Genomic DNA, 24,794 nt, shown 5'->3' with positions numbered 1-24,794 from the left:
ACTTCGCTTTGCAAGGGGGAGCGCCCGAGCCAGGAGCTGGAACCAGAATTCCTCGTGAAGCGCAGCAGCTGCGTACCCCCAATTATTGCCAGGATTCTTGACTCAACCAGTCTCCAGAGCAGGGAAAGTCTCGGCATAGGAGAAGGGCCCTAGCAGAGCCCTGCACAGGGATCTCAACGCTGCAAAGGCAACAGCTCCCCAGAGCAGCTGATTTACCCCCCAGCTTCATCCCCTCCCCCATGTAACCCAGTGCATTCCTCATAACCCTGCCTACTTCACTACAGACGCGCACCACCGCTCTACCCTCTTCCCTCACATGCATCAACCCCAGCTCTGCGCGCCAGCAGCCGTACACATACACATCAGTCACTTCACACACTCGCTCTATGGAGCAGACATTCTAGTGCCTCAAACTAGCAAGCCCACGCGCCGCTGCAGCTGCACCTCCCTTTAAGAGGCCGGGCTGCCCCGCCCCTCTCAGCCCGAGAGGCGGAGTGAGAGGCGAAGGCCCCACTATCCCGCTTCGCTATTGGTCGGCGAGGTGGGGCTGTCCTCGCTGGTGCCTGTGCTGGGGAGTACAGAGCGTGGTAGGGCGGGCGGTGGCGCTGTGCAAGTTGGACAGCTGGAGGGGAAGCGCTAAGCCGCCCGGACGGGACGGGACGGGCTGAGCCCGTGGAGTTACAGTGTGGAGCTGGGAGTGCATGGGCGCGCTGAGCCCGGCGGGACCGGAGAGCGGAGCCGGGAGACCCGCGGAGAGCTGGACTCCAGCCGACGGGGCCCCAAGGAGCTAATCCGGGGCGAGGCGCGGGGGGCCCCGGTTTGGAGGGACTAGCGCGTGGGGGAGAGGGGCGGATTTCTCCGCGGGACCAGCCCGTGCAACAGTGCCCGTCTGGGGGAGCCGTAACAGCTGCACGGGGGGCCCTGGATGCGGGCGGAGTGAGCCCTGCTGCCGGGGGACTCCAGCCACAGGGGATGGGAGCGTGAAACCGGCTGAGAGCCAGGGCAGCGGCCGGCGGGATTTACAGCACCGGGAGGATTAGCGGCTCCCCGGCCCCGGCGCCCCCGGGCGAGGGGGAAGATGGCCCTGCCGGAGGGGCGCCCCAGTCTCTGCAAGTGGCTCCTGGGCGTCCTGCTTGCCATGTGCCGGCTCGCGGCGCCGCTGGCCAAGAACCTGGAGCCGGTGTCCTGGAGTTCGGCCAACCCCAAGTACGTGTCGCACCCTCGGGTCCCCCATCTCCACCGCGGGCGTCTCCCCTTTCCTTTTAGCGGGGGCCGGTTCTCCGGGGCGGTGGCATGGCAGCGTGGTTTGGGCGCCCCTGCCTGGCACAGGAGCTGGGGTCCAGGGCGAGGCAATCCCTTGGCAGCTCACGGCAGTCCAGGGCCATTCTGAGCCGGCTGAGCTCGCCCAGAGTATGCGGTGCCCGCTCCCGCCCTGGTGCACTGCCCTGGGCGTTGGGCGCTGATCGAGCTGGGATCGGCTGAGCGCGGTGGCAGATCAAGCTGTCATGTTCCTGCGGGTCGCCGTGCAGCCTCTCCTCCTTCCCCGTCCCTTTGAAGTGCCCGGCGAACGCGTCTGGAGTCTCCGCTGCGTCTGCTGGGGCAGCTCTTGGGAAGAGAGAGAAATTACAGAAGTTTAACGCGGCCCCGGTGCTTAAATCGGGCCCGTTGGGCTGTAACGTGGTTCTGAGTTCAGCGTTGCTCCCGCGGACTTTGCCTCCCCATGGCTGATCGTGCCTAAAGGACCAGCCCCATTGTGTCTGATTTCTTCTTTCCCCCAAATACACAGCTCTGCCTAGATCCAGCGTTTAGAGAGGGGGGAAGATGACATGCACCAGGTTTTTAAATAGACTAAAATGAATATTTTATTAGCTTTTTTAGCTCTGGATAATCTAGGGTTTCATCTCTTCCACAGAAACCCATTTAGGAAACTGGCAAGGCATCCCGCTGGGGACTCCATAGGTAACACACACGCAGATAGACATAAATGATTTATAGGGCGAGGCGAGAGCCCGAAGTGATCACTGATGAAGCATTTTCTCTCTCTCTCTTAGATGAAATTAAACACGTATATTTTTACTTTGATTCTCCCTTACCCCCTCTATTAGGCTATCTGACTTGATAAAGCTAAATATATTCTCTTAATCTTACCGTCCTAATAATACATTTACTTTTCTAATCAATCATAACCTGGGGGAGATGCCCCCTGACTATGCCCTCAAAGAAGAAGGGTGGAAAGACTACTGATATGCTCTTGCCTTTTAGAGCAATACCATAGGTCCCTTATTTAGGGACAATGGTGATATGAAATGAGCATGTAAAATGTATCAGTAAAAGAAGATTTTCTTATTTATCTAATTTGATTTTTCAATTCATGCTGATGGGACAGTTAATACAGTGGGAGAAGAACATCCCCCCTGCCTCCTTGAATGGTTCAAGAAGTACAATATTAGAGTCCCATCTGTTTCTTTTACGCCAGTCTGTGTTCAGTCCCAAGCTCTAGACATTACTTTTCTACAGGAGAATATTCCAGTTTTTGGATGTGCCCAATTAAAGTGGTGTAGAAATATTGTATTTTTAAATCTTGTGTCTCACTTAATTGCTGTTGTTCAAATATTTTTGTGGGAGGTTGGGAGCACCTTTTTTCTTTCACAGGGATTCCCTGGCTGCATTTAAAACATTACCCCAAATTGTTCCTTCCTTTTGCAATCTTGTGACCACACTTTTACAAGATTCTCTTCCTCCCCCCCCCCCCCCCCCCCTTCTCAGGGAAAATCATTGTTGGCGGTGGGTTAAATTTCTTTTTAATTGTCATGCAGACTTTTCTCCAGATCTTTGAACCTTTAAGTGCATTAGAATATTTCTGAATAGAACGGACAAAATCAAATTTTAATGGCCCACAAGGGATTTCAAGTTGAATTGGGATTCCAAATTTCAGTGCCCCTCTTGTGCCAGTTACTTGTAAAATGTAATAGCTATATTTGGATATTGGGTTGGTTTTTTTTTTTTTTTTTTTGCTTGTTAAAAATAGGTTACCGAGAATCTTACTACTTAAGCTGTAGATATTGGTCTGGAATTGCCAGCAGATGGCTTTCAATTCACATGCTTTGTGCAAACTTGGGCTAGAGGCAAAAGAACTGGAGGTTAATATATCAAAACCTCATCACATCTCTGTCAGTTTTATGCCAAAACGATGTTCCCTTTGCACAAAAAATTGGGTGAGAACTTTGTCTTTTTTTTTTTTTTTAAATGTGTGAACTTACAACTTTCTGGCTGCTTTTGCAGATACAGATGAGATCTAGGAATGTTTCAAGTTATTTGCAGTCTTAACAAGACTTCAGTTTTATTGCAAACAGGATTTCTGTTGATATCTTTATTAGATCATCTAAAAGTAATCTATGCTTTTTACCCATGGCTTTAGAACTGCACAGATTGCCTTTCCATTGTGCTAGGTTCAGATTGACTCTAGGCCCAATCTCCATTTTTTTTCTTCCTCCCCTACTGTGCTAGTCTGTAAAGGATTTTTTAATAAATTTTGACTAATGGGCAAATATTTAAAAACTAGCCCTGGTTTCTATCATTTACCTGAACTCTGCAAGCTGGAGCCAGGGAGACCACTCTGCCTGCAATTTACATTCCCATTGACTACAGGAGCCAGCATCCAGAGATTATCAATTGGCTCCACAAGAGAAGATTGTAAACTTTGGTGCCAGCCTTTATTTAATAATGCCTCTGGCTTGCACCTAGTATAAATGGTAAACACATTGCACCTAGTTGTAGAAATTTTACTCTTTTTGTATATACTTTAATAAAATACCAGATATGCTCATCTGCTTGCTTCTTTGGAGCAGATCTTCAAATTGTCCTTGATTCTAAAATGGCTTGGAAGTACTATTTTCTGAGTCAAAAGCTGGTCTTCCTTTGCTCCTGGCAAATTTGTTGTTGCCTGTTTGTTTTACCTGGTGTAAAGTGGTAGGCACTTTCCTATCTGTTTCTGTAAATGTCTTTGTTTGGAAACGTTGGTTGTTCTGAACCTAATGGAACATGTTGCCTCTTTGTAAATTGTTTTTCATTTATATTTAAGGCACCCAGAGGCTGTTAGGCATGAGTTGCCTGAAAATTAAAGATTAATAGTTTTGTCTTAACAGTTCAGTACTGGTGTACTTTGATGTGGAAAGGCTGGTATATGGCTTGTTAAAAAAGTAGATATTTTTTGAAGATTTCTGAGAGGAAGGAATCTTTCTTGCATTAAAACATGAACAGAGAAGTAAATCTTTGCTTCTACATTCCCGGTTTCTGAAATCTAATAGTACTGATTTTGTTACCAGCAAAGCTTTTGAAACAACCAGAATTTAAACAACTCTTATCTTCAGGGTAGGGTGACAGGGGAAGATTTAAGCACTTCCTTCAAGCCCTACTTTATATATCTGATGGGATTCCAGCATTCACTCCTTTTTCCCTCAAGTCCTTATTGTAACGTGGCATTACAACTTCACATAGAATAAATTCGGTAGAATCCCCGAACAACTGTGGTCTTAACTTAAAAATATTGAAGACGAAAGTTACTTTTCCAACATGTTTGTTGGATTAGAAAGTAACTAAAAGCTTTTAAAAGATGTTTAAGAACCCAACTTGGGTACTAATGACATGTAGGCGTTTTGGGACCGATTACATCAGGATGTTTTTGGTAGCAGTCTTGCTGAACTTTATCTTGTAAATCAGAGTGTTTATCTTATCCCCATCTCGTCTCAAATTTTTTAAAAAAAGCCTTTATCTTGATAACTTTCTCTCCAAATCTCTTAACAATCAAATGAGTTTATGGCTTTTCTGGGAGAGGGAGGAAAGGGGAAAACGAAATAATTTGAAACAGTTTGGTCATCCTGTACAGCTGGACACTAACACTTAAACAGCAATTTATCTCGTTATCAGCATGCGAATGTGGATGTAAATGCTCCCATTATGATTCAGAGGAGTTAGAAAGACTAGGAGAGAGACTTTTTCTGGCCAATAAAATCCCAGTAAATGATAGCATCTATTAGATTCTCTCTTTCTCCCCCCTAGGGTGACCAGACAGCAAGTGTAAAAAATCGGGACGGGGGTTGGAGGGTAATAGGAGCCTATTTAAGAAAAAGACCCAAAAATCGGGACTGTCCCTATAAAATCGGGACATCTGGTCACCCTACTCCCCCCCCCCCCCTTTGAAGATACCTTCATGGGCTTGGAACTCAAGAGGAGCCCCTGTCCCCAAAGACCACCTCAGCTTATTTAAAAGAAAGAAAGTAAGTGGTGGTGGGGGGGAGGAGTGGCACTAGAAATAATTTTTAACTGATTGCATTAGCTTGAGAAGTCATAGGTGGATGTACCTGGCATGGGACCGATGTGAGAAGCCATTTCCTTAGTGCAGAGTGTTTGCCATTCTAATTTGTGCTACGAAGCAAAGAGAAGGCGCCCTCCTTCATTATGTGATGAGTCTTCTTTTTATGAGTTAGCTGATACCTTTGAGTTGCATTTCTGGTACTTTTCCATATCTGGGTAATGTAAAATGTACACTTTGAGTAGACAAACCTGACTAATTAAATTGTTTTTAATGTTAAATTGTTAATGCCTGCAAGGTTGGGAGGAGTCTTATAATTATTCTGCGTGTTTGGAGTATATTTCTTTAATGCCCCACCCAAAAGCAAGCATATGCCAATGAATTTTCAGAGTGCCTAGCTGTCACAGGAAAACTGGTTGCCCTTATACTCTAAGTTGTTGCAGTACTTGCCTTAGAATGTAACACTGAAAGAGGGCAAATTAAAAGACTGTTTCATTGCTTATAAAGATCAATATGTGAGTGGATTTGGAGACATCCTCTTTAGTTAGGATCCTTGTTTTCCTTCCTATACAGCGGGTTTGATGATTAGGTGGAATAGTTACCATTGGAGGGTAATGGTCACTCCTTGATGCTTGTGGAATTTGTTTGGAGTATGGTGGAATTGCTGGTCCTACTTCAAACTTCCCATAGTATGGATTTCAGAAGCTAAAGTTTGTAGGAACACTTGCTTATGTAGAACCTATTTCTCTGATATATTCATATTTCTGTTTCTCTTTACTTTTCTGCCAGCAGGCTTCTGGTGTCAGCAGAATTTCTCTTTTGAATAGCCAGAGTAGAGTGTAGGACTTGGGTGAGAACAAAGGCACAGCTCCATTGCCAGGCGTGTACTGGGGTTTACCAGGGTGAATAGGGAGTAACGTTGAAAATCATTCTTTCTTTCTTTCCCTTCTACAAATTAACCTGCTGAAGTAGCGCCAACTAGATAGGAATTAAAGATTGGCTGGTTATTCAGTGGTGGTGAAAGGATGAAATGAATATGGAATGTCTGCATGATGATAGAGTTCCCACACAGAAAATGTTCAGTTTTTGGTTTTCTGTCTTCTAGTTATGGAAAGGTTGAACTTTTTGGGGTACTTGTTCTCACAGCATTTCTTCTCTGTTTTGCAAGGATACTAGATAGAGCAGATCCATATCTGTGTAAGTTTTCTGTATAGAAGGCGGCTGTGGATACCAGTGAAGTCTATCAAATTCTATCTAGGGCTTGGACCCTTGTGGAATATCCTCCCTTGCTCTTGTGTTTTAATACACGAGTGAAAATCAAATTCTTAATTTCTGGACTCCAGTTTTTCAAGGGTTGCCACAACTAAATCTGTGGAACCTCTCTCTGTGTTGCTTTCTTCTGTGGTTCAGGTCTCATTGGAGACGACTGGTTACCAAATAGAACACGCTACACTTTTTTTTATCTTGCACTAGTGCTTTTGATTTTTGCAAGTTATGCTCAATTAGACATGTCCCCCTTTTCACTATGTATTGCTCTCGCTAGCAAATGCAATTGAATAAGCAAATTTAAAAAGTGGGTTGAAACCTACATAGCCCCCATCACACATTGCCCCCCAACCTAATAAAAATGAACAATTTGCTTTTTGTTACATTAGAATTATTTCCTCTGTGCTGATGCATTTAAAGACCACTCACTAGGATTTTTGAAACACAAAAAATGTTTTCTCTTATGCTTCTTGGAAACTTAGAACTCCAGTGATTCCTTATCAGTTCTCTATCCAAATGCCATTAAAAGTACTTAGAATTAATACTTGTTTTTAGAAGAAAGAGTGAAAGCCTTTAAAAATATCATGTGGCATTTTCTAAGAGATACAAGGAAAAAAGCATTACACTTTAGACTGGCAGGACTTGATAGTGTCACTTTAAAATATGTCAGTATTTTTATGCCCTTTTCTCCCTGCATCCCACTACTATTCATATAAAGGATGAATTTATAATTTTGTTTTGTGACTCTTCCGTGGGGTGAGAGAAGTAGCTGTGGTTACCCTTTGGATTAAGTGGACGCCATCGGGTTAAATATTGGATGTAAAAGGGCAACTTCCTTATAGATGATACAAAATGCCCTAGCCTTTTAAATCTTTCATTTACTTTCCACTTTGTCAAATATTTTACTTCGTTCTTGTTGAGTGAGAAATGCAGAAACATTTCCCTTTTGTTTTTAGTCAGTTTCATTTTTGGCCTTTGCACTATCAGATATTACTGTATCTTGTATTGTGAAAAATGCAGGATAAGGATGTGTATCTGAAAAATATGATGATGATTTTGGTGGGCTTGAGCTTTTAATGTGTGCTCAACAAACATTTAGGACAAATTTTGACAGGATTAGGGCCCCTTTAAGTGAGCTTTGCATTGGAAATGAGCAGAGTTGTTCTACGGGGGGCTCAATGAACCAATGTGGTTCTAATTTTATCCCATCATCTCTGAAGGGGGCTCTTTGAAAACTGCTTTCTGAGTTTACAGGGGGACAAAAATTGAAGTGTGGTTTCAATGATTTAATCAGACTGTGTGCTATTTAATAGATAGTGTTTTTGATCGCTGGTTGGGGTGTACTATTGTTAGACAACTTGGAGTTACGCAGAAATTCTGACTAAATCTTAAATCCCATGAGTGTAATCTTGGAGAAATATTGACCCTGGTGGGCTTCTGTGCTGAACGCTGAAAGGAAATATTCCTAATAAAATATGGTTTGGAAAATTCATTTCAGGCTGGAATTTGGCTTTCCAGAAAGCATTTTAATAGGGAGGAGAGGGAAATGGGACACATCATCCATGTAGCTTTTAAGAATTGATTATAACCTACTATACTTTTCTCCCACCCTCCTCCTCCTGCCTCCCCCCCTGGAAATTTTATTCCTCGACTTGCTCACTTATTAGCTTTCTGTAGCAAGAAAATTACTGTCTTAAAAAAAAGTTTGCCAAGAACAAAAAGGTCTTATCCTTTGTGGTATTTTTATTCTGTCTTTAATGACATCACAGTGTCCTATTTAATTTTGTAAGCATTGGGTTTGAAGACTGGTGTCTCTCTGCTTTTTTTTAATGTCTTTTATGAGGGACAAAGTACTTGTGGGAAAGCTGTTTTTGATGGGAGTAGTTGGCCTGGAGCTCTGCATCAGTGGGCTAACACTTGTAGGAGCAGATGTAATTTAATTACCGTACTGGGGGTGCATGAGGCGCTTCACAGTATAAGGAGTTGAGCAATATTGAATACATGCTGCTTATTTTTAATTACAAATGTATTTTGATTGTAGAACCTTTTGAATAAGAGTGATTCTGCTGGTAGTAGTTGAGTGTTATCTGCTGTGGTTCCTTGCTAATCTGAGTGGGGGATATCCAGATGGCAGCGTAACTGATCTTATAGCATGCATGCACCTTTAACTGGTACATCTGAAGGGGTTTTCTTAATCTCCAAAGACTGGTTTGGATTAACTGGGGCTGGGCAGCCTGAATCCTGGTTCATGTTTCCTGCTGGAATGAAAACTGTTCTCAAATGTGCCAGGAAGACGAGGGTGGAAAAGGGGCTTCAGAGCATTGCATGCTTCGGTTCGAATAGTTCAGATGTAAGCTTGGCCTCGTGATTATGAGCATAATGCTAGTTCAGTTTTGTGCAGGGTTGTTGAAAGTGCATTTTCCAGGTTGGCTAGCTTCAATTTAAAGTGCACGCAGAACATTGTTTGCGTGTTGTGATTACGTATAGGGGTGCAGCAGTCTACTAACTACTTTGTAGCAAATCTACATAAATTTGTGTTCATGCATGATGGAGGGAATTTTTATTACACTTTGCCTGTCTCTCCATTTCAGTGAGGATATGGCAAGTTTGGCATGTCTTGGCATTATTCAGGGGAGAGATGAATAAATGTAACTTTCAACTTTGGAGAAAGAAAGAAAGCCATTTCCCTCTAAGTCCTGTTTCCCTTCTCCGTGCCTTTGCCAGGGCTCACGGAGTGTCTTTAGGGAATGACTCTTCTGTTGACTTAAGAAAATTAAAAAAAAAAAAAAAAAAGAGGGGGGTTACTGAATTTGAAGCAGCGACTGTTGCAGTAGCTGCGTAAATACCACTGGATTCTATAAAACAGATTTAATTGCTTCCTTAAAAAAGAGCTGTGATGGGGTGACTGATTGTGAAAGGAGCTGTAGTTTCATGTAGCTAAACAGCTGCTAAAGTACCTTAAAACACTGTCTGGAATTATGACAGAATTAAAGCTTTTGTTTCTTTGGGAGAGTGTTTTTTTTTCTTTTTTCTTTCAGCATTTCAGATGAGAGGGTCCCATTTCATATTTGATCTGAAGGAATTAGTGACTTCAGTATATTCTCTACCCTTCATATTTTTTTAAATACAGCATTTCAGATATACATGGCGCTTTATATAGTGGTTTAGCAAACAGAAGATGAGTCTTGTCCAAAACAGGCATAGTACAGCAGATGCAGGTAGTGTATTCATGGAACGGAGTGTGGATACTAGCATGCATCGTGTAGGCCTTTTCCCATATCCTCATTGTGTGAGTTATAAAGACCAAGGCTAATATTTCAAACATATGTCTAATTAAAGCTTTTTGCCCCTTTATGGGATTAATATTGAGTGGAGTTTAGAAAGTTCTCTAAAAGTCTTTGATATGTATTGGAGACGGCACTAATCTTCTATAGGATTTTTGTGTCTCAGATGGGTAGTATTGTCCCAGTGTCTCCTTGAAAGGTTTCAGAGCTGCTAATATCTAGCAGAGTAGCCATTCTACAAAGTGTTAGAGTCAAAGAAGCCTTGGTGCTTGGAAGCAAATCTGCTTGAGAAGGGCAGGAGTCCTAGTGGAGAAACGTCTTGTACAGATCAGTAGCACATGCTATTTGGAGTCTGGCAGCTGAAGCAGGGTGTGGAGAAACAAAGCTGAAATCCGCTCTGTGTCTAATTAATGATTCCTTGTATAGGAGGAAACTGGAAGGAGTAGCCATCATGTCACATCTGGGCAAGGATGCAGTAATGTGGTGGTGCTTTTATTATATTTGTCTTATTTCCTCTAGAAGGTTTGCTCCTTTTGGCTTTTTTGGTCTGTTTTCCCTTTCATTAATTTCTTTTAGGTCTTGTCTACGTAGGGAGTTATTCTAGATTAACTATTCTGAATTAACTCCATGGAGTAAGAATGTTTTTTAGAAACACAGACAAACAAACCAAAAAGCCGCCTTCTGTGACCTAGAGTATCAGGGACTGAGTTTTGGAAGCTGAGCCTCTTTGATCGCAAGGCAGCTTCACAAGGGTGATAGTTTCCCACACTAATCCTTCAGGGGACTGTCCACATTAATGGTCACTCATCACTAGCTGTCTGTGTTGGTCATTACAGTTGAGACTCAGAAGTCCACAGCCTCGCATAGAGGGCACAGTCTGCTACTTACTGGACAACCTTAAAGGCTGTGTGTACATGAGCGGTTTCTAAGATTGCCTGCTATTGCACTAGCATCAATGCAGCTCCATCAGTAGGCTGACCAGATAGCAAGTGTGAAAAATCGGGACAGAGGGTGGGGGGTAATAGGAGCCTATATAAGAAAAAGCCCCAAATATCAGGACTGTCCCTATAAAATCGGGACATCTGGTCACCCTATCCATCAGTAGAAGTGCTGGTCAGAGTTGCAGACAGGGTTTAGATGTTTTTATCTCAACCTGATCCCAGTGGGGCTAGACAAGTTGGCGCTGAACATCTGTCCTGTCTATGCTGACTGGCCCAGCCCCTGTGTTGCTCCATTGGTGGCAACAGTGGCAAGATTTGCCTTTTCTTTTTTTTTTTTGCATTATAGCAGCATCTAGGAGCCCCAAGCAAGATCGGGCTCCTTCGTGGTAGATGCTGTTCAAACACATAGGCAGTGACTTTGGCCTTATCTACACTGCCACTTTACAGCGCTGAAAATTTCTCGCTCAGGGGATGGAAGTGATGGAAGTTTCAGCACTGTAATGTGGCAGTGTAGACAGAGCACCAGCACTGGGAGCTACTCCCCTCGCGGAGGTGGTTTTATTACAGCGCTGGGAGAGAGCTGGAGCCACGACGACACAGCCACGTTAAAGTGCTGCCGCGGCAGTGCTTCAACATTGGTAGTGAAGACATACCCTTTCTCTGTCCTGAAGAGAGTGTGGTCTAAACCCTTTCTCTGTCCTGAAGAGATTGTGGTCTAAAACAAGACAAAAGATGAGAAAAAGGAAGAGTTATCCTCTTTTTAGGGATGGGGAACTGAGAGACCGAGATTAAATGATTTGTCCAGGGCCCCCTGGACATGTGTGACAGAGTTGAGACCAGGACTCCGATTTTCTGAGTGCCTGGGCAGTGTCTGAGTCACATGGCTATTCTGGATTAAACAAAAATGCTGCTGTAAGCAAGGCTCAAGAGTTATGGTGGTGGTGGCAGGTAGGGCTTTGCTTTGGTTAGCGATGACTTGTTCTCAGAGCTCTCTCCATTCACTCCCCAGAGCTGAATATAGAATTATTCAGGTGTCAGCGTGGCAAGGCCGCCAGGGCCCTGGAGCTGAGCAGCTGCACTTAAAAAATGCTAGCTATTTTTAACCCTGGCTTGTCTGTTCTGCTTGGAATAACCTTTCCTGACTGCAGCCTGCCCTTCACAGGTGCTCTGTCTTCTCTCTTCTCTTCCCACAGCGGTTTTGTCAGCTTTTGTCTGTGGTGCTTGCTTTGGGTAGTAGCCAGGTTGTGCCATGTTGAGGAAATACCAGTCTGTGGGTGAACAAATCACTGCATAGACTATCAGGATAGGGAGCTACATAAAGGCAAATACGTACAGCCCAATACTGATAAGATAAACCTGTTTTCAAGTGAAATTGTAATGAACTGGATTTCTTTTTTAATTTGCTTGCTAGCCTGTCTTTAGTACCTTCAGAATAGCAAATCTGCATCTGCTCTGTGTACAGTGTCCCTGACTACTGAATTGATGGCTTGTTCCCCTTCTGCAGTAAAAGATAGGGATGGGCAAAGCTTGCATATTTGTCTTCCTGGTTTAAATGAAAAAGGACAAAGGAATAACTGGAAACTAATCAACCACAATTCCAGGAGGCTTCTTCCAGCATTGTAGCTGTGTGGCATGCCTGACTACTTAACAAGCAACTTATTAGCATACAAGATATTGACATGATAAAGCATGAACTAGATTTGTGATGCTGTCATGTCAGAGTGACTGCTACTCACAAAACCCTTTATAAAATGTTAGTATGTGGTGTAGCAGTTTGAAAGGGTGTTGGAGCACCTGCTCCAGAATTGTTTTTTCCAAGCCCCTTTTATTTTTCCTGAAATCTCAGAGCTGAGATGCAGCTTTATGGGCTAGCTGGTGGCTTGCAAAATGTCAGTGTAAACAAACATCCTGAGGGAATTTCAGGAGCCTGAGCTGCTCTCACCACAAACTTTTCAGTTGTATTTTCTCTTCCATATTATGGAAAAAGCAGATTTGCACCAAGTTGTGAAAACTAGTAACACAAGATTATTTAAAATGTGTCATTCTGTCACATGATCTGCAGCTGGGATTCCCACTGACTATGGCTTGGTGGTTGCTATTCTAGTATTGGGGAACAAACTCCTTTCTCAGCTTATTCAAGGATCTAGTTACTGGAAGAGTTTTATGTTTTGGGAGCTTGAGTGTGGGCTCTCCTCCCTTGGCTGAGGGAGTTGAATAATTACTGAGGCAAGATATTTTGTGTACTGTGTAAATCAGACTGGGTAGATACTTAAGCCTGTGTGTTGCTTGTAATGGTTCAGTGGCTCTTGTGTAGTGGTGGTGGGGAAGAGGGGAAGAGGCTCAAATCTTAGTTGGTACACTAAATATGCAGCATACATGTCTTTTCTAACAACTGGTATCAGAAGGTCTGGACATGGTAAGATTCCCCCCGCCCCCCATATTAACCCTCTCACACTCACCGAAGATTGGAGTGGGATTCTGCCCTTAATACTTAACCACTGTAAGGAAGTGGGGACAGGATTTGCATGAAAGGTGCTATACAAGTTAGTCATCTCTATCCCTGGAGAATATCATTGGTAGTGAGTTTGGGGAATACATTCTTCAAGAGCAGACCAGGTGTCACCCCCTGGTGGCTGAGCTCCTAACTCACAGGTAGCTGGGGAAAGGAATGGGAGAGACAGAAATGAGCCTGACACATTCCTTCGCTATCTAGAGCATGTGAATGTACTTTTCCTGCTGTAAAGGGCTTTACTTCTTTTTTTGTAGTGACTGAAGTTCCCTTCTTTGCAGCTTGATCTGAACTGGAATATGATCTGCACTGCTTGATTTTTTTTTTTTTATTATTATCCAACAGCTTCTGGTTCGATACTTCAGAAAAAGCAAAATGTCTTTGCCGCTTATCAGCTATAAATACACTTATGCCATTAGTATTGATCACTGAATATTTGCATATTTTATTCCTCATTAAAGCTGAGAAGTCTATTTGTGGTTGGTCACGTTAAATGTGAGTGCAAGACTTTACGTTTCATTCCTTTTGCTACCGATTTCTGTATTTTAATGGGTTTCTAAAGTGTGTTTGCATGTACGGTATTGTGTGTGAGACTATTAAGCGAAGACATTCAGCTCCTCGTTACAGCAGCAATGAGACAAACGAGTGCCCGATTTGGCTTGAGAGAACTGCACTGAAGGATGTCTGCCTGTAAATACAGTTGCTGTAAGGGTTGGATGCAATTCCTTTGTTTAGCTTTCTTGTAGTAACCCAACTGAACACAAAGGGGAGACCTGCTGTTTTCCCACAAAGCGTTAGTGTAAGTCCATTCCCCATCTGGAGTTAAGGAGCAATTTTAGATGCAGTGTTTGTGAATATGGGATCTGTGGAATGGTGACTCTTCCCCTTTAAAAAGCAGTATGATGGCTGGAGTTTTGCAAAGGGGGACCCTTGGGCTATTGTTAGGCATCTTTTGGCATTTTCAGGATTATGGGATAGTGGGCCTCTCTTTTAGAGGTGAGTGTGAGATAGTTTGTGTTGTGCAGGGAGAAATTCCCCTGGAAGCCAGGGGAGGGATTAAGGAGGTACCCTGTCTGCAGCCGCAAGGGCAGCATATGGAAAGGATCTGAGTGTAATATCCCAAGCTGCAGAACAGCTTTACTGAAGAGGCCACTTCAGCAGGGGACGCAGTGTGGTTAGTCCTCACCAGCTGACACATCCCAGGCCTTCCTCAGACTTGAAAGAGCTTGAGTTTGCCTTTGAATCTGAGGATTTATAGCCCTTTTAGGCCTCTCCAATAAAAGCAAGGCTCCCTTCTCAGATAGAGCCCACCATCTCCCTCCTCTGGGCTCATTATCCTGGGGATTTGTGTTGCTTTCTTTCTCTCTTTCTCTCGCTCTGTTGTTCACAACTGTTAGCTTCTTCTTCAGATGTACAGCCGAGAACTTCAGAGTACAAAAGCAGAGTCAGCAGGAGCCAGGAGACCTGCAGATAGAACTATTGCTGCCAGAACGTGGCCCCCACCCCATAACTGAACACCCTCCCTGGAGGCCAGCAGTCCACTGCAGAGTCGGGCTGAAGCTGCAGTGCCAGGGAATCTAACAAAGGCAGCTGCTCCAAGGCCATCTCTGAGCAAAGACCCAGGGGTGCCGACAGTAAGTGCCTCCTGATTTTTAGATGATTATGTAAATTAAAAAGGGTCTGAACGGAGAGGGGCACAGCTTAGAATTGGCTCAAGGCAGGTTTATTTTCTGTTGGAGGTGTGGGAGAAGGGGAGGGGTGAGTGAGACTTTACCATCTTCGGGGAAGAATCCATCTTGCAAATGTAAAATGCAACATAAATATAGAAAGATTTTTTTCAATTTTTGCACTGCCTCATGACTTACAGCAAACTGAAGAGACGAATGTGCTTCTGTGTCTGATTGCCCATCAGATGCCTCCTTGTATCTGTGGGTTTGGGGAAGCATTGGAGCTGGCTTCTTGGGTGCTGACCATGAAAGGAGCCATGGATGATGCTTTCTGATGTACAATGAGATCTAGTCCAATCTACAGACCATATTGTCCCCAGAGCTGAAGATAAAAATATCCTGATAAAATGTGTCCACTCATAGCAAAGAGCTTCTTTTCTGACCTCCTGCTGTTTTAGCCTTGTGCTGCCTCATCCTTTCTGTGTTACACTGACTGCAGATTGCAAACTGTTCAGAGTACAGACTTGTCACTACAGAGGTCTTTAAAGCACCATGCTCACTTGGGGTGTTATATAAACTGTACAAATCCAGCTTCCAGCAAGCAGTGCGAAGCTGCTTCGGGAGCAAAGGTCCAGCCTCCTGGTAGCTCTGCTCCTACTAGCGTGTTTGGTCTTCTGAAGGGTTTTCAGAGCCCATCCCAGGTCTGTGGTGATTAGTGGCCTGTGACTTTGCTTTTCATGCAGCGTCTTAGTGTCGGGGGTGCTGGATTACTCACTCCTCTTGGATCTCAGGGTTATTAGAGCTTACCTCTGTTTTGAATTCCTGGGCTGTAAGGCAAGCTGTACCCCTCCAGGTGTCTGCAAATCTTATTACCAGTCGCTTTCCCACTTGCCTTGCCCATGGTCTTTAAATTTCATGTGTTTGCTGAGTGCTCATTTGTCTGGTTCTGAATGGCCAGGACTGTACCCTCCCTCATTCAGACCTAGGAGCGTTCAGCTGCTCAACACATGCTGCCAGATTTATTTGGTGTCTCGTCACGCCCCTCCCTCCCCCTATCTATCTATCTATCTATTACACACACACACACACACACACACACACACACACACACGTTCTTGCTTAGCGCCAGCTGAAGAATTCAAAAGCTCATAGTGGTCTTGTCCATGCAACAGGGGGTGGGGACAGTCCGGCATCTCTTTTTGCCATTCCCCATGGTCCAAGATGCACATTATTGGGGTACTTGTTTTTCCCTCTTGCGGCATATATCAGTGGGGTCTGCAGTCCGTCACCTCAGTGCCTGGCAATATGAAGAGGAAGCTCTTTCCACATGAGTCTCTGTCTCCATTTTCTGGCCCACATGAAGCTGTGTTTGCAGCATCCATCTGATCTCTTCTGTGCAGGGCTGGATTTATATTTGTTATGGGCTGCAAGGAAAATCATGGATGAGTTTAAAAAAACCTTTGTCTCATGTCTTTGGTCAAGATATACAGTTTAGATGTAATAAAATGTTCGTGCAATTCTTTGAATGTCCTCTGCCATTCTGTTGCTTCCTATGCGGGGGCTGTACACCCAGAAAAAGGAGGGATGGCTCGCTGGACAGAGGGAGGGTTTAACACTGCCTCTCCCTGTGGCTACATTGCAGCTCCTGGATTTAGCCATTGTCTCATCTCAGGCAGGTAGTGGAAGGAGTGACGTTCTTAGCATGTCATGTTGTGTCTATGGCTGTGTCCATACTGTAAGCTAGAGGTGTGATTTCCCATGTCCATGTACACTACCCATCTCATCTCTCATTGAGCTAGCATGAGTAAACAGCAGTGTAGTGGTGGTAACCAGGGTAGTGGCAGTGGAGGTGCAGCTGAGCCATGCAGAGTACATAGTCGCTGGTTTCAGGCAGGTTATTCTCTGTAGCTCAGCTGTGCCTCCGCTACCCAAGCTGCTGCTGCTGCTGTACTGCTATTTATACTCCTGCTAGCTCAGTGAGAGCTAGCATGGGTATGTGTAATGAGCAGGAGAAATAGCCTATATCATCTCTACACATGTAGGCACTACAGCTCAGGTCTGTGTTATGTGTGCATGTCAAGGCTCTAGCTCAGGGGTGGGCAAACTTTTTGGCCCAAGGGCCACATTGGGGTTGCAAAACTATATGGAGCCTCCCCAAACAGCCTGGCCTCCACCCCCTATCCGCCCCCTCCCTCTTCCCACCCCCTGACTGCCCCCCTCAGAACCCCCGACCCATCCACACACACACCCGCTCCTTGTCCCCTGACCGCCCCCTCCTGGGACCCCCCGCCCCTAACCACCCCTTATCCGGCCCCGGCCCCCTTACCATGCCGCTCAGAGCAGCATGTCTGGCAGCCACGCTGCCCGGCCGGAGCTAGACACGCTGCTGTTCTGCTCAGCAGGAGCACGCCACTCCGTTGCTCAGAGCGCTGCCCACGCGGCGGCATGGCTGCGGGGAAGGGGGGACAGCAGGGGAGGGGCTGGGGGCTAGCCTCCCGGGCTGGGGGCTAGCCTCCCGGGCTGGGGGCTAGCCTCCCGGGCTGGGGGCTCAAGGGCCGGGCAGGATGGTCAGATGTGGCCCGCGGGCTGTAGTTTGCCCACCTCTGCTTTAGCTGTTTAAATAGAGGTTTAGGAAAGAGTCCACAGAAACGACCTAATGTATTACATTTTTTTTCTTAATGGGCCCTGTCGGATTGCTCAATCTGCTATACACATTGTGCTCTCCTCCGCCCTAAACTCCTGCCGTGCCGGACTTCCAACAGACTTTTTCCACTGCTTCATGTTTCTGCTTAAGAACCAAGCCACTTTGGAAAATTCCTTTACTTTGGAGCCTTTTGGAATCCTAATGATGAGATAGTTTGCTCAGGGAAAGACGGAGGCTTTCATGGGCTCATTAGACTGGCCTAAGCTGTGAAGGGGCCCAGCAGGGACTGAATGCCTGAGTGTAGCAGAGGTGAGTGCATACTGCTATTGGTTGGGGGATGAATGGTGGTTGGGCAATTGGGACAGGTCCTGCCCTGGGGTAGGCCAAGAGGGGAGGGCTGCTTTAGTGGAAGCACCTCAAATGAAGTGAGAAGCAGCTCCTTGGGCACGAGTGCCCTGGGCAGAAACCATTCTTCAGGCAAAGGGAGGAAAAGGGCTTTTTTAGGACTGGCATTTCTTCTGCAAAGCATCACTGGTGGGACTGAGTCACTTTTGATTGCTGCAGGTGCAGAGAGGCCTTTTGGGACTGCCTCCTGCAGCAACTAATGGCATCATATGGCTGTCTTGTTGAGGCTTTAGCTAGTTGCACTCAAGTGAATGGCCTGGTTAGTCTGAATAGCCTGGGGACTTAAGGGCAGTTTCTAAGGAGCTGGAAAGTTCCTCCCCGCCTCAACATCCAGCAGTATCTAATGTGCCCCAGAGACTGGAGAGAGAGAAAAGCAGTGCCCTGGTTTCCATCTTTTTCCTCAGAATGGGCATTTCAGTTGGCCATTTGTCTCAGACGTAGGCATCTAGATCTCCTCTCCCATCCAGTTTTCCCTTCCTGGTAAACCCAGCTTCCAGTTCAAATGTCCATTTTCCACCTGACTCTACCTAGTTTGATATGGTGTTAAGGATCTCATCGTGTTCATTGTCCTGGACAGTTGTGGGGTATGTTATCAATCTGAGCTGCATCATGCCTTGTATTGTGAGAGTTCAGGACTTTCTAGACCTGCTTTGTATCCTGTTGTTGGTCTGCCACACTGTTCCATTGGGTGTCTGGCGTAACTCATACCCCCACACTGGTCAGACTCCCATTCTGCTATTGAGAATTAACTTTAAAGCAGGACCATTCCTCTTGGGCCACAGGTTTGCCTTGGTTTTGGTGTGCTGGGGCTTCACTCCCCAATGTGGATAGGTGAGTAATATGAAATATGGCCCTTTTACCTCAAGCCTCACTCCATGGGGCATGCGCAGTTCATCCTACGCAGGTTTTTGGCAGCTGTCACTCGCAGGGCTGTAGGCTGTAAGCAGAGGGAAAATGTGATGAGTGACAGTGTGTGAATTTTTTCTTTGTCTCAAAAGTAAACATGTTAGGGAGCAGGTTATGTTTCTCCGTTGATGAGCATCAAATATGTTTTAAATTTGACAGCAGGTAGCAAAGAGTGGTGGGTGAAACTTTCCAGGTATTGCATAGCATTTCCCCCAAAAGGGGTCTGCTGCAGTGCTTGGGATTAAAGGAAAGCAAAGGAGAGGGAAGGCTAGCCTGCCGTGCAGCCAGGGGGTGGCAGCCTCCTGCAAGGCCAGGACATGGGATTGCCTTCCTCCCCTTCTCCTGGATGAAAACTGCTCACTGCCTCTAGGGGTTAGGAAAACCATAGCCCCTTTGAAAACCTCTCTGATAATAAATAGGTGCACCCACTGCGAGAGCAGTCTGCCTTTACAGGTCACATTCCTAACACACTATATGAGGCAGCATGCTTAAGACCCTACTTGATTTGCAATAATGTGGAAATTGCGGATCCTGCAATTAGGCTTCCACCACAGTTTTGATGGCAGGAGCTCCTGCTCTCAGCCCTTCTCCAAATTACTGCAAATAATAAGGTCCATTATTACTTTTCCTTGATTTTTCCATGGCTCGTCTGCAAGTCACCTGCAATTTTTTGACAATCCTCCCGTGATTCAAGTAGGGCCTCAAGCATGGTCTATTGACTGGAAGCTGAGAGCCCCTCAATTTCATTCCCAGATGTAATGTGGACTCCCTGTGACTCTGGACAAGTTGCTGCTCCTCTGTGCCTCAGTTTCCCTATCTCTAAAATAGAGATTATATGGTATTGTGCTTGTCTCCCTTCAGACCAGCTAGACCCATAGTGACTGCTGAAAAAAATCTGCATGCCGTGCAGTGAGAAGCTACTGCGTGCACTAACCAAGTTCTTCTCTCCCCACCTGAGCTTTTATTCTGAATGTACAATTTTGTGGGAGTTGTCCCCCTTCTGGAGCTGTTCATTGAGAAGAGTGCCCCTGGCTGGGGTTGGGCAGGAAGGCCCCAGAAAGTGCGCATGCTTGTGAGAGCTCCGTTCTGTATACAGCCTCGTGGTGATGGATTGAAATTGAAAAGGGGGCCCTGCCAGATTCCACCCTTTAGAAATGGGCTGTGAGGAGTAATGAACTCCTGTCCTTTGAGAGGCACCAAGTCTGTGTGGGCTGTACTTGTGCCCGGCTTGCTCAGCTCTCTCTCTCTTTTTTTTTTTTTTATGTGCAATACAAATGTGAAGAGAGGGTTCCCTCAGAGATACTGGGATAGTCCAGGCTCCCCGTCATCTGATGGGCTGCCAGTTGCAGAGCTTATGAGCTGCTGCCCTCGGTTCTTCTTTCTCTTCCTTACATGAGGTTGCTTCAATCATCTTCTCATCTCCCTTCATAGTACTCCAGAGTTGGTTTCTCTGTGACAGACTTGAAAAACAGGGACAGCATTGGTGGAAGATGTAGATCAAGGTTGAGGTACATTGCTTAGCCTGCACAATAGATATTTGTACTTGGTCTGACTCAAATACACTCCTACTCAAGGCAGAAGTGCATTGTGGGCTATAACTGGGACTAACCTCAGGCTTTCCCCTCTCTGGGTACAATGGAAGTTTCCATCCCTTGTAGTCTACTCCTGGAGGACACCACCCAGTTTCTCTGGCTTGCCTGGTGTTGATTTATTGTAATCTCTAGCTCTGGTGTATTTAATAAATGTTTCATGCAAGAGTGAACCTGGAATTCACTCGGAGTGCACAACTGGGGCTCAGCCAATTAGTCAATTATTTTAGAATAAGTAATAAAAAAAGAATTAAAATCTTACTTGAAGTGGGGAGGGGCTGATCTGGCTAATGCATCAGTGAATAGCCTCTTTCCTCTGGGAACCACTGGGGTCAGAGTGAAATGAAATTCATGGTAATAAAGGTAGGTCCAGAGCATGCAACTGCTGCGCACTAGTGATCTGTTCAGAAGTGTGGGACTCGAATGGTAAGAAGTATTGTGTGTCAGGACTGAGAGTCACTGCTGCGTTGCAGGGAAGCCCAGGGCAGAGTTGCCCAACTTATTATTTTTTTTTAAACTCCAGCTTGAACAACTCTCTGTAGAAGCCTGGATTCTAGCTTGTGTCTTGTTGACTGCTGCAGAAAAAGGCAGAAGCTGAACACTGGTGGGGGTTCTAACATCTAAAACCTACAACGTAGGCAGTAGCTGCTCCTTTCTGTGCCTCTCTACCTCTTCTTGCAGCACTGCCACTTTAAAGGTTGGTGTTCAAGTGATGCTGGGGAATAGGCAGTTTAGGTGCTGCACTCATCTCCTTTCTCTGGCCCTGGCCTCAAAGGAGCTGCTCTTCCTCCTAATCCCTGCAGAGCTGGGAACAAGCTGTACCTGGAGGAGTGAGGCTGATGGAGGAAATGGCCGAGGGGGGTGGTGTGTGCGTGCATTTGCTGCAGAGCAGTAGTGCCTTGGATATTGAAGGCAAGCAGACTGCCTTGGCAGCAGGGCCTGGCTGAAGTTATTGTATATGTCCTGTGATCCGCACCACCCTCCCAGGCAGACACACAAAGAGCTGCTTTCTCAGTGTGATCGGAGGCCGAAGCAGCTGATGAGGGAAAGGCTGTTGTAGAAAGCTGGGCCTGGTTGGGTTAAAGTTTCAGGAAGTAGTTTGGAGGTGCTAAGAGCTGAAGGCGGCTGGAATTTCCCCTTCAGCTGTGTTTGTTTTTAAACTTCTATTATTCTTATTTTGTATAAACTCTGGAGACACGTCCTGATCGCGTGCGCACCAGTGCATGTGCATCCAGAACAAAGTGCTCTTAGATAGGACTCTTCCCCTCTCCTGTTCTCCACCATTAGCAGTTTGTCATCTATAACTAATTGCTGAAATAATTGGGGCAGCTACAACCTGTCAGGATAATTTTGTTGGGCCAGAGGTCAATGGAGAGCCCATCGTACAGCTGTGCCTTTCAAGCTCTGCGTTCCTGTGCAGCAGCTCAGAGTGATCTAATCATTAAATGAGTCTCTCTCCCTGTGCACATGCCCTACCCCACCCTTTGTGTGAAAGCTCAGGGTACTGGCTCTCACTCCAAGGTTGGTTGTATGCCTTTTCTTCTCCTGCAGACTTCATCTTATAGTCAGTGGGCCTGGGTTCATTGAAGAAAGATGTCCCAGTACAATATATTATATGAGGGTAAAGGACATTGGAAGTGGGTATGGGGCCCCTGAAGGAAGGAAGAAAGCCAGCCCAGACCTCTAGCTCAAACTGGTCTCTATGTGGAAATGTTAGTGTAATGCTGACAGACCCCGGTCGCTGGCAGGCAGGTTCGAACCTGGGACCTCTGGAGCTTAGTGCATGAGCCTCTACCGCATGAGCTAAAAGCCAACTGTTAGCTAAAGGCTTGTCTACACTTACATTTTATAGTGCTCTAACTTGCTGGCTCGGGGGAGTGAAAAATCACCCCCCTGAGCGCAGCAAGTCTGAGCGCTTTAAAGGGCTAGCTAATCTCGTGAAGTTGGATTACCACGAGCGCTGGTAGAGCTCTCTCCCAGTGCTCGCGCACGACCACACTCGTACTTCAAAGCGCTCCCGTGGGAGCTTTCCCGCAGCAGTGCTTTGAAGTTTCCAGTGTAGACAGACCCTAAGGTTGTAGAGCAGACTCATTTTATCTCTCTCTCTCTCTCTCTAAGTGGTCTTGGTGCCACTAGATGGGACAGAACACCACACCCAGGAGGTGTGTGGGTTACACTAGCTCATTAGATGTTTCCTGATCTCTCACTTGTGCATGGGATGTGTGAGAATAGCCACATCAGTTACCCTTTTCTAGAGTGTAGTAGGGAAAGGATAAAAATCCACGCAAGGCTTTCAGAGAGCTGTTTCTCCTCCACTAATGGTCTTAGTTCAGGGGGAGACAGTCCCATGTATGTGAGCTGACTGGCCATATATGGGTCTTTCCCCTTTCTCCTTGATGGGCTTGGGAAGGGAGAACTTGTGCCTCGGCTCTAGGGCAGTGTTATTTCAAAGTTCCCATGAGAAGTGAAATCTGTAAGTTTCCTGGTGCCTTAAACGTGATGCGTGATGCCTCACAACATGAAGGGTGGCTGGGGTCTGGCAAGTGTAACCTTTATTACTACTGCAGCCTTGGGGCCAGTCTTACCACCCAATAGCTTACAGGTGGGGAGCAATGTGCTTAGAACTTTCCTGCCTGTGAACAATGTATAGACCTGCTGCTCCCTCCTTGTCTTGGTGCAGGCTCTTCCCTCCCTGAGATGGGCTTATTGGCTGATCAGGAACTGGACTGAGCTGCATTTCTTCCTCTGTCAGCTCAGGCAGGGACTGTGCTGGGGACAGAACTCCCAAAAAGAGGCCCTTAGCTGTTAGTTTTCAGCAGTTTGCAATGGGAGGCAGACCCTTGTTTCAGTGGGGTGAGTCTAACAGCCAGTATTGTGGCTCAGCTCCTCCTGGAGAGAATGCTGTTAAATTATCACTTACATTGCACTTCTAAGCTTTGTCCATGCATTGGTTGGGAACAGCAAAACTAATTCTCCTTTGTGACTGGAGCTACTTCACTAACTGCCCCTCAGTCTAGGGCTGTTCTGGGTATTTATGCTTAACTTGCTTTTTGTAGAAAAAATCTTCCTGGGAGGAGAGGGGAATGAGAAATAAACTTTCCTATATTTCAACTTTCCTATATTCCAGATCTCTGTTCATATAGCCCTTGGTGTCCCCATCCTCTTTAGGCAGCTTCATGTTGCTTCATAACATCTAGGAGAGGCACAACAATCTTCCCAAACCACCTGCCTTTACCCTGTTTTGGAGGAGAAGCTATTCTGAAGGTGGGCAGCCTTATGTCCATCAGGGCCTGTGTGCACCCTAGGCTTGTAACTCATGGCTCCAGCTCTGCTGCCCTGACAAGAAGTCAGCCAGTCAGTGATAGCTATATTGAACTTCAGTCAGCACTAACTGTCTTAAAGGGTGTGGGGGGAAGATGGATCCATTTCACATGATTCAGAACCATAAACTATGCTCCTAACTAATCTGTGGAACTGATTTTGCTCTACCCTAGTCCTCCCTCTCCCTTCCCTTCTGTTTAACACTTGTTGCATCAGTTTCAGTTTAGATTGTAAACTCTTCAGGGCAGGGACCTTGTCTTTGCTTTGTGTTTGTACAGTATTCGAGGCTAAGTGCAAGTCTGAGACGCAGGAAGCCTGGATTCCATTCCTGGGACTGCTCTAGACATGCTGTTTTGCCCTTGGACAAATCCTTTCCTTTCTCTTTGCCCCACTTTTCCCATTTATAATATGGGATAACACCAGCTTGCTTCCTGTGGGAGTTGTGAGGGTTAATTCATGTTTGTAAAGTAATTTGAGGATTTTGGAGAAAAGGGTAGCCAAGTAAAATATTAACAAGCTGCAATTTTAGATCATTGCTAACACTGAACAGAGCAGCTCCCCTGAATTGCTATTAGTAATCTCCAACCTCCTCTCTCCATTTATGCAAGCATGTCCCTCTCTCTTCACATGATTGTATCCACCCTGTTCCCAAGATGCATCCTGTTCACATGCCCCACATGCTTTGTGCCTGGCAGGAAAGACATAAGCCTTTTTAAGCCTTTGCAGCCTACTTTCTCCAGGGAGAGAAGGAATCACTTTCTTAGTTTATTAAAGATAAACAGGTTGGTTGATAGTACAAATTATTTCCTTACCCAAATACAAAGAGGGTGACAAATACAAAAAGTAAGGGGCTAATTACTTCCAGACAAACTCTTGCCCCACAAAATGGCATGGACATCTATGCGTGTGTGTGTGTGTGTGTGTGTGTGTGTGTGTGTGTGTGTGTGTGTG

At 45.7% G+C, this 24,794-nt stretch overlaps 1 protein-coding gene across 1 annotated transcript in view; it reads left to right on the top strand.

Moving 5' to 3' along the window:
- The first annotated feature begins 635 nt into the window (after nt 1-635).
- The window catches only part of EFNB1 (ephrin B1), a 115,350-nt gene continuing 91,191 nt past the window's right edge, over nt 636-24,794 (top strand). The window contains exon 1 of the mRNA XM_024201306.3: nt 636-1,206. Coding sequence (XP_024057074.1) covers nt 1,079-1,206 — 128 coding nt within the window. The 5' untranslated portion in view covers nt 636-1,078. The remainder of the gene's footprint in view (nt 1,207-24,794) is intronic.

Source organism: Terrapene carolina, unplaced genomic scaffold (assembly GCF_002925995.2).
Source record: "Terrapene carolina triunguis isolate 2854851 unplaced genomic scaffold, T_m_triunguis-2.0 Scaffold131, whole genome shotgun sequence".
Classification (NCBI taxonomy): Eukaryota; Metazoa; Chordata; order Testudines; family Emydidae; genus Terrapene; species Terrapene triunguis.
The sequence above is the reverse complement of the archived record's forward strand: the minus strand, read 5'-3'. Positions and strand labels throughout refer to the sequence as shown.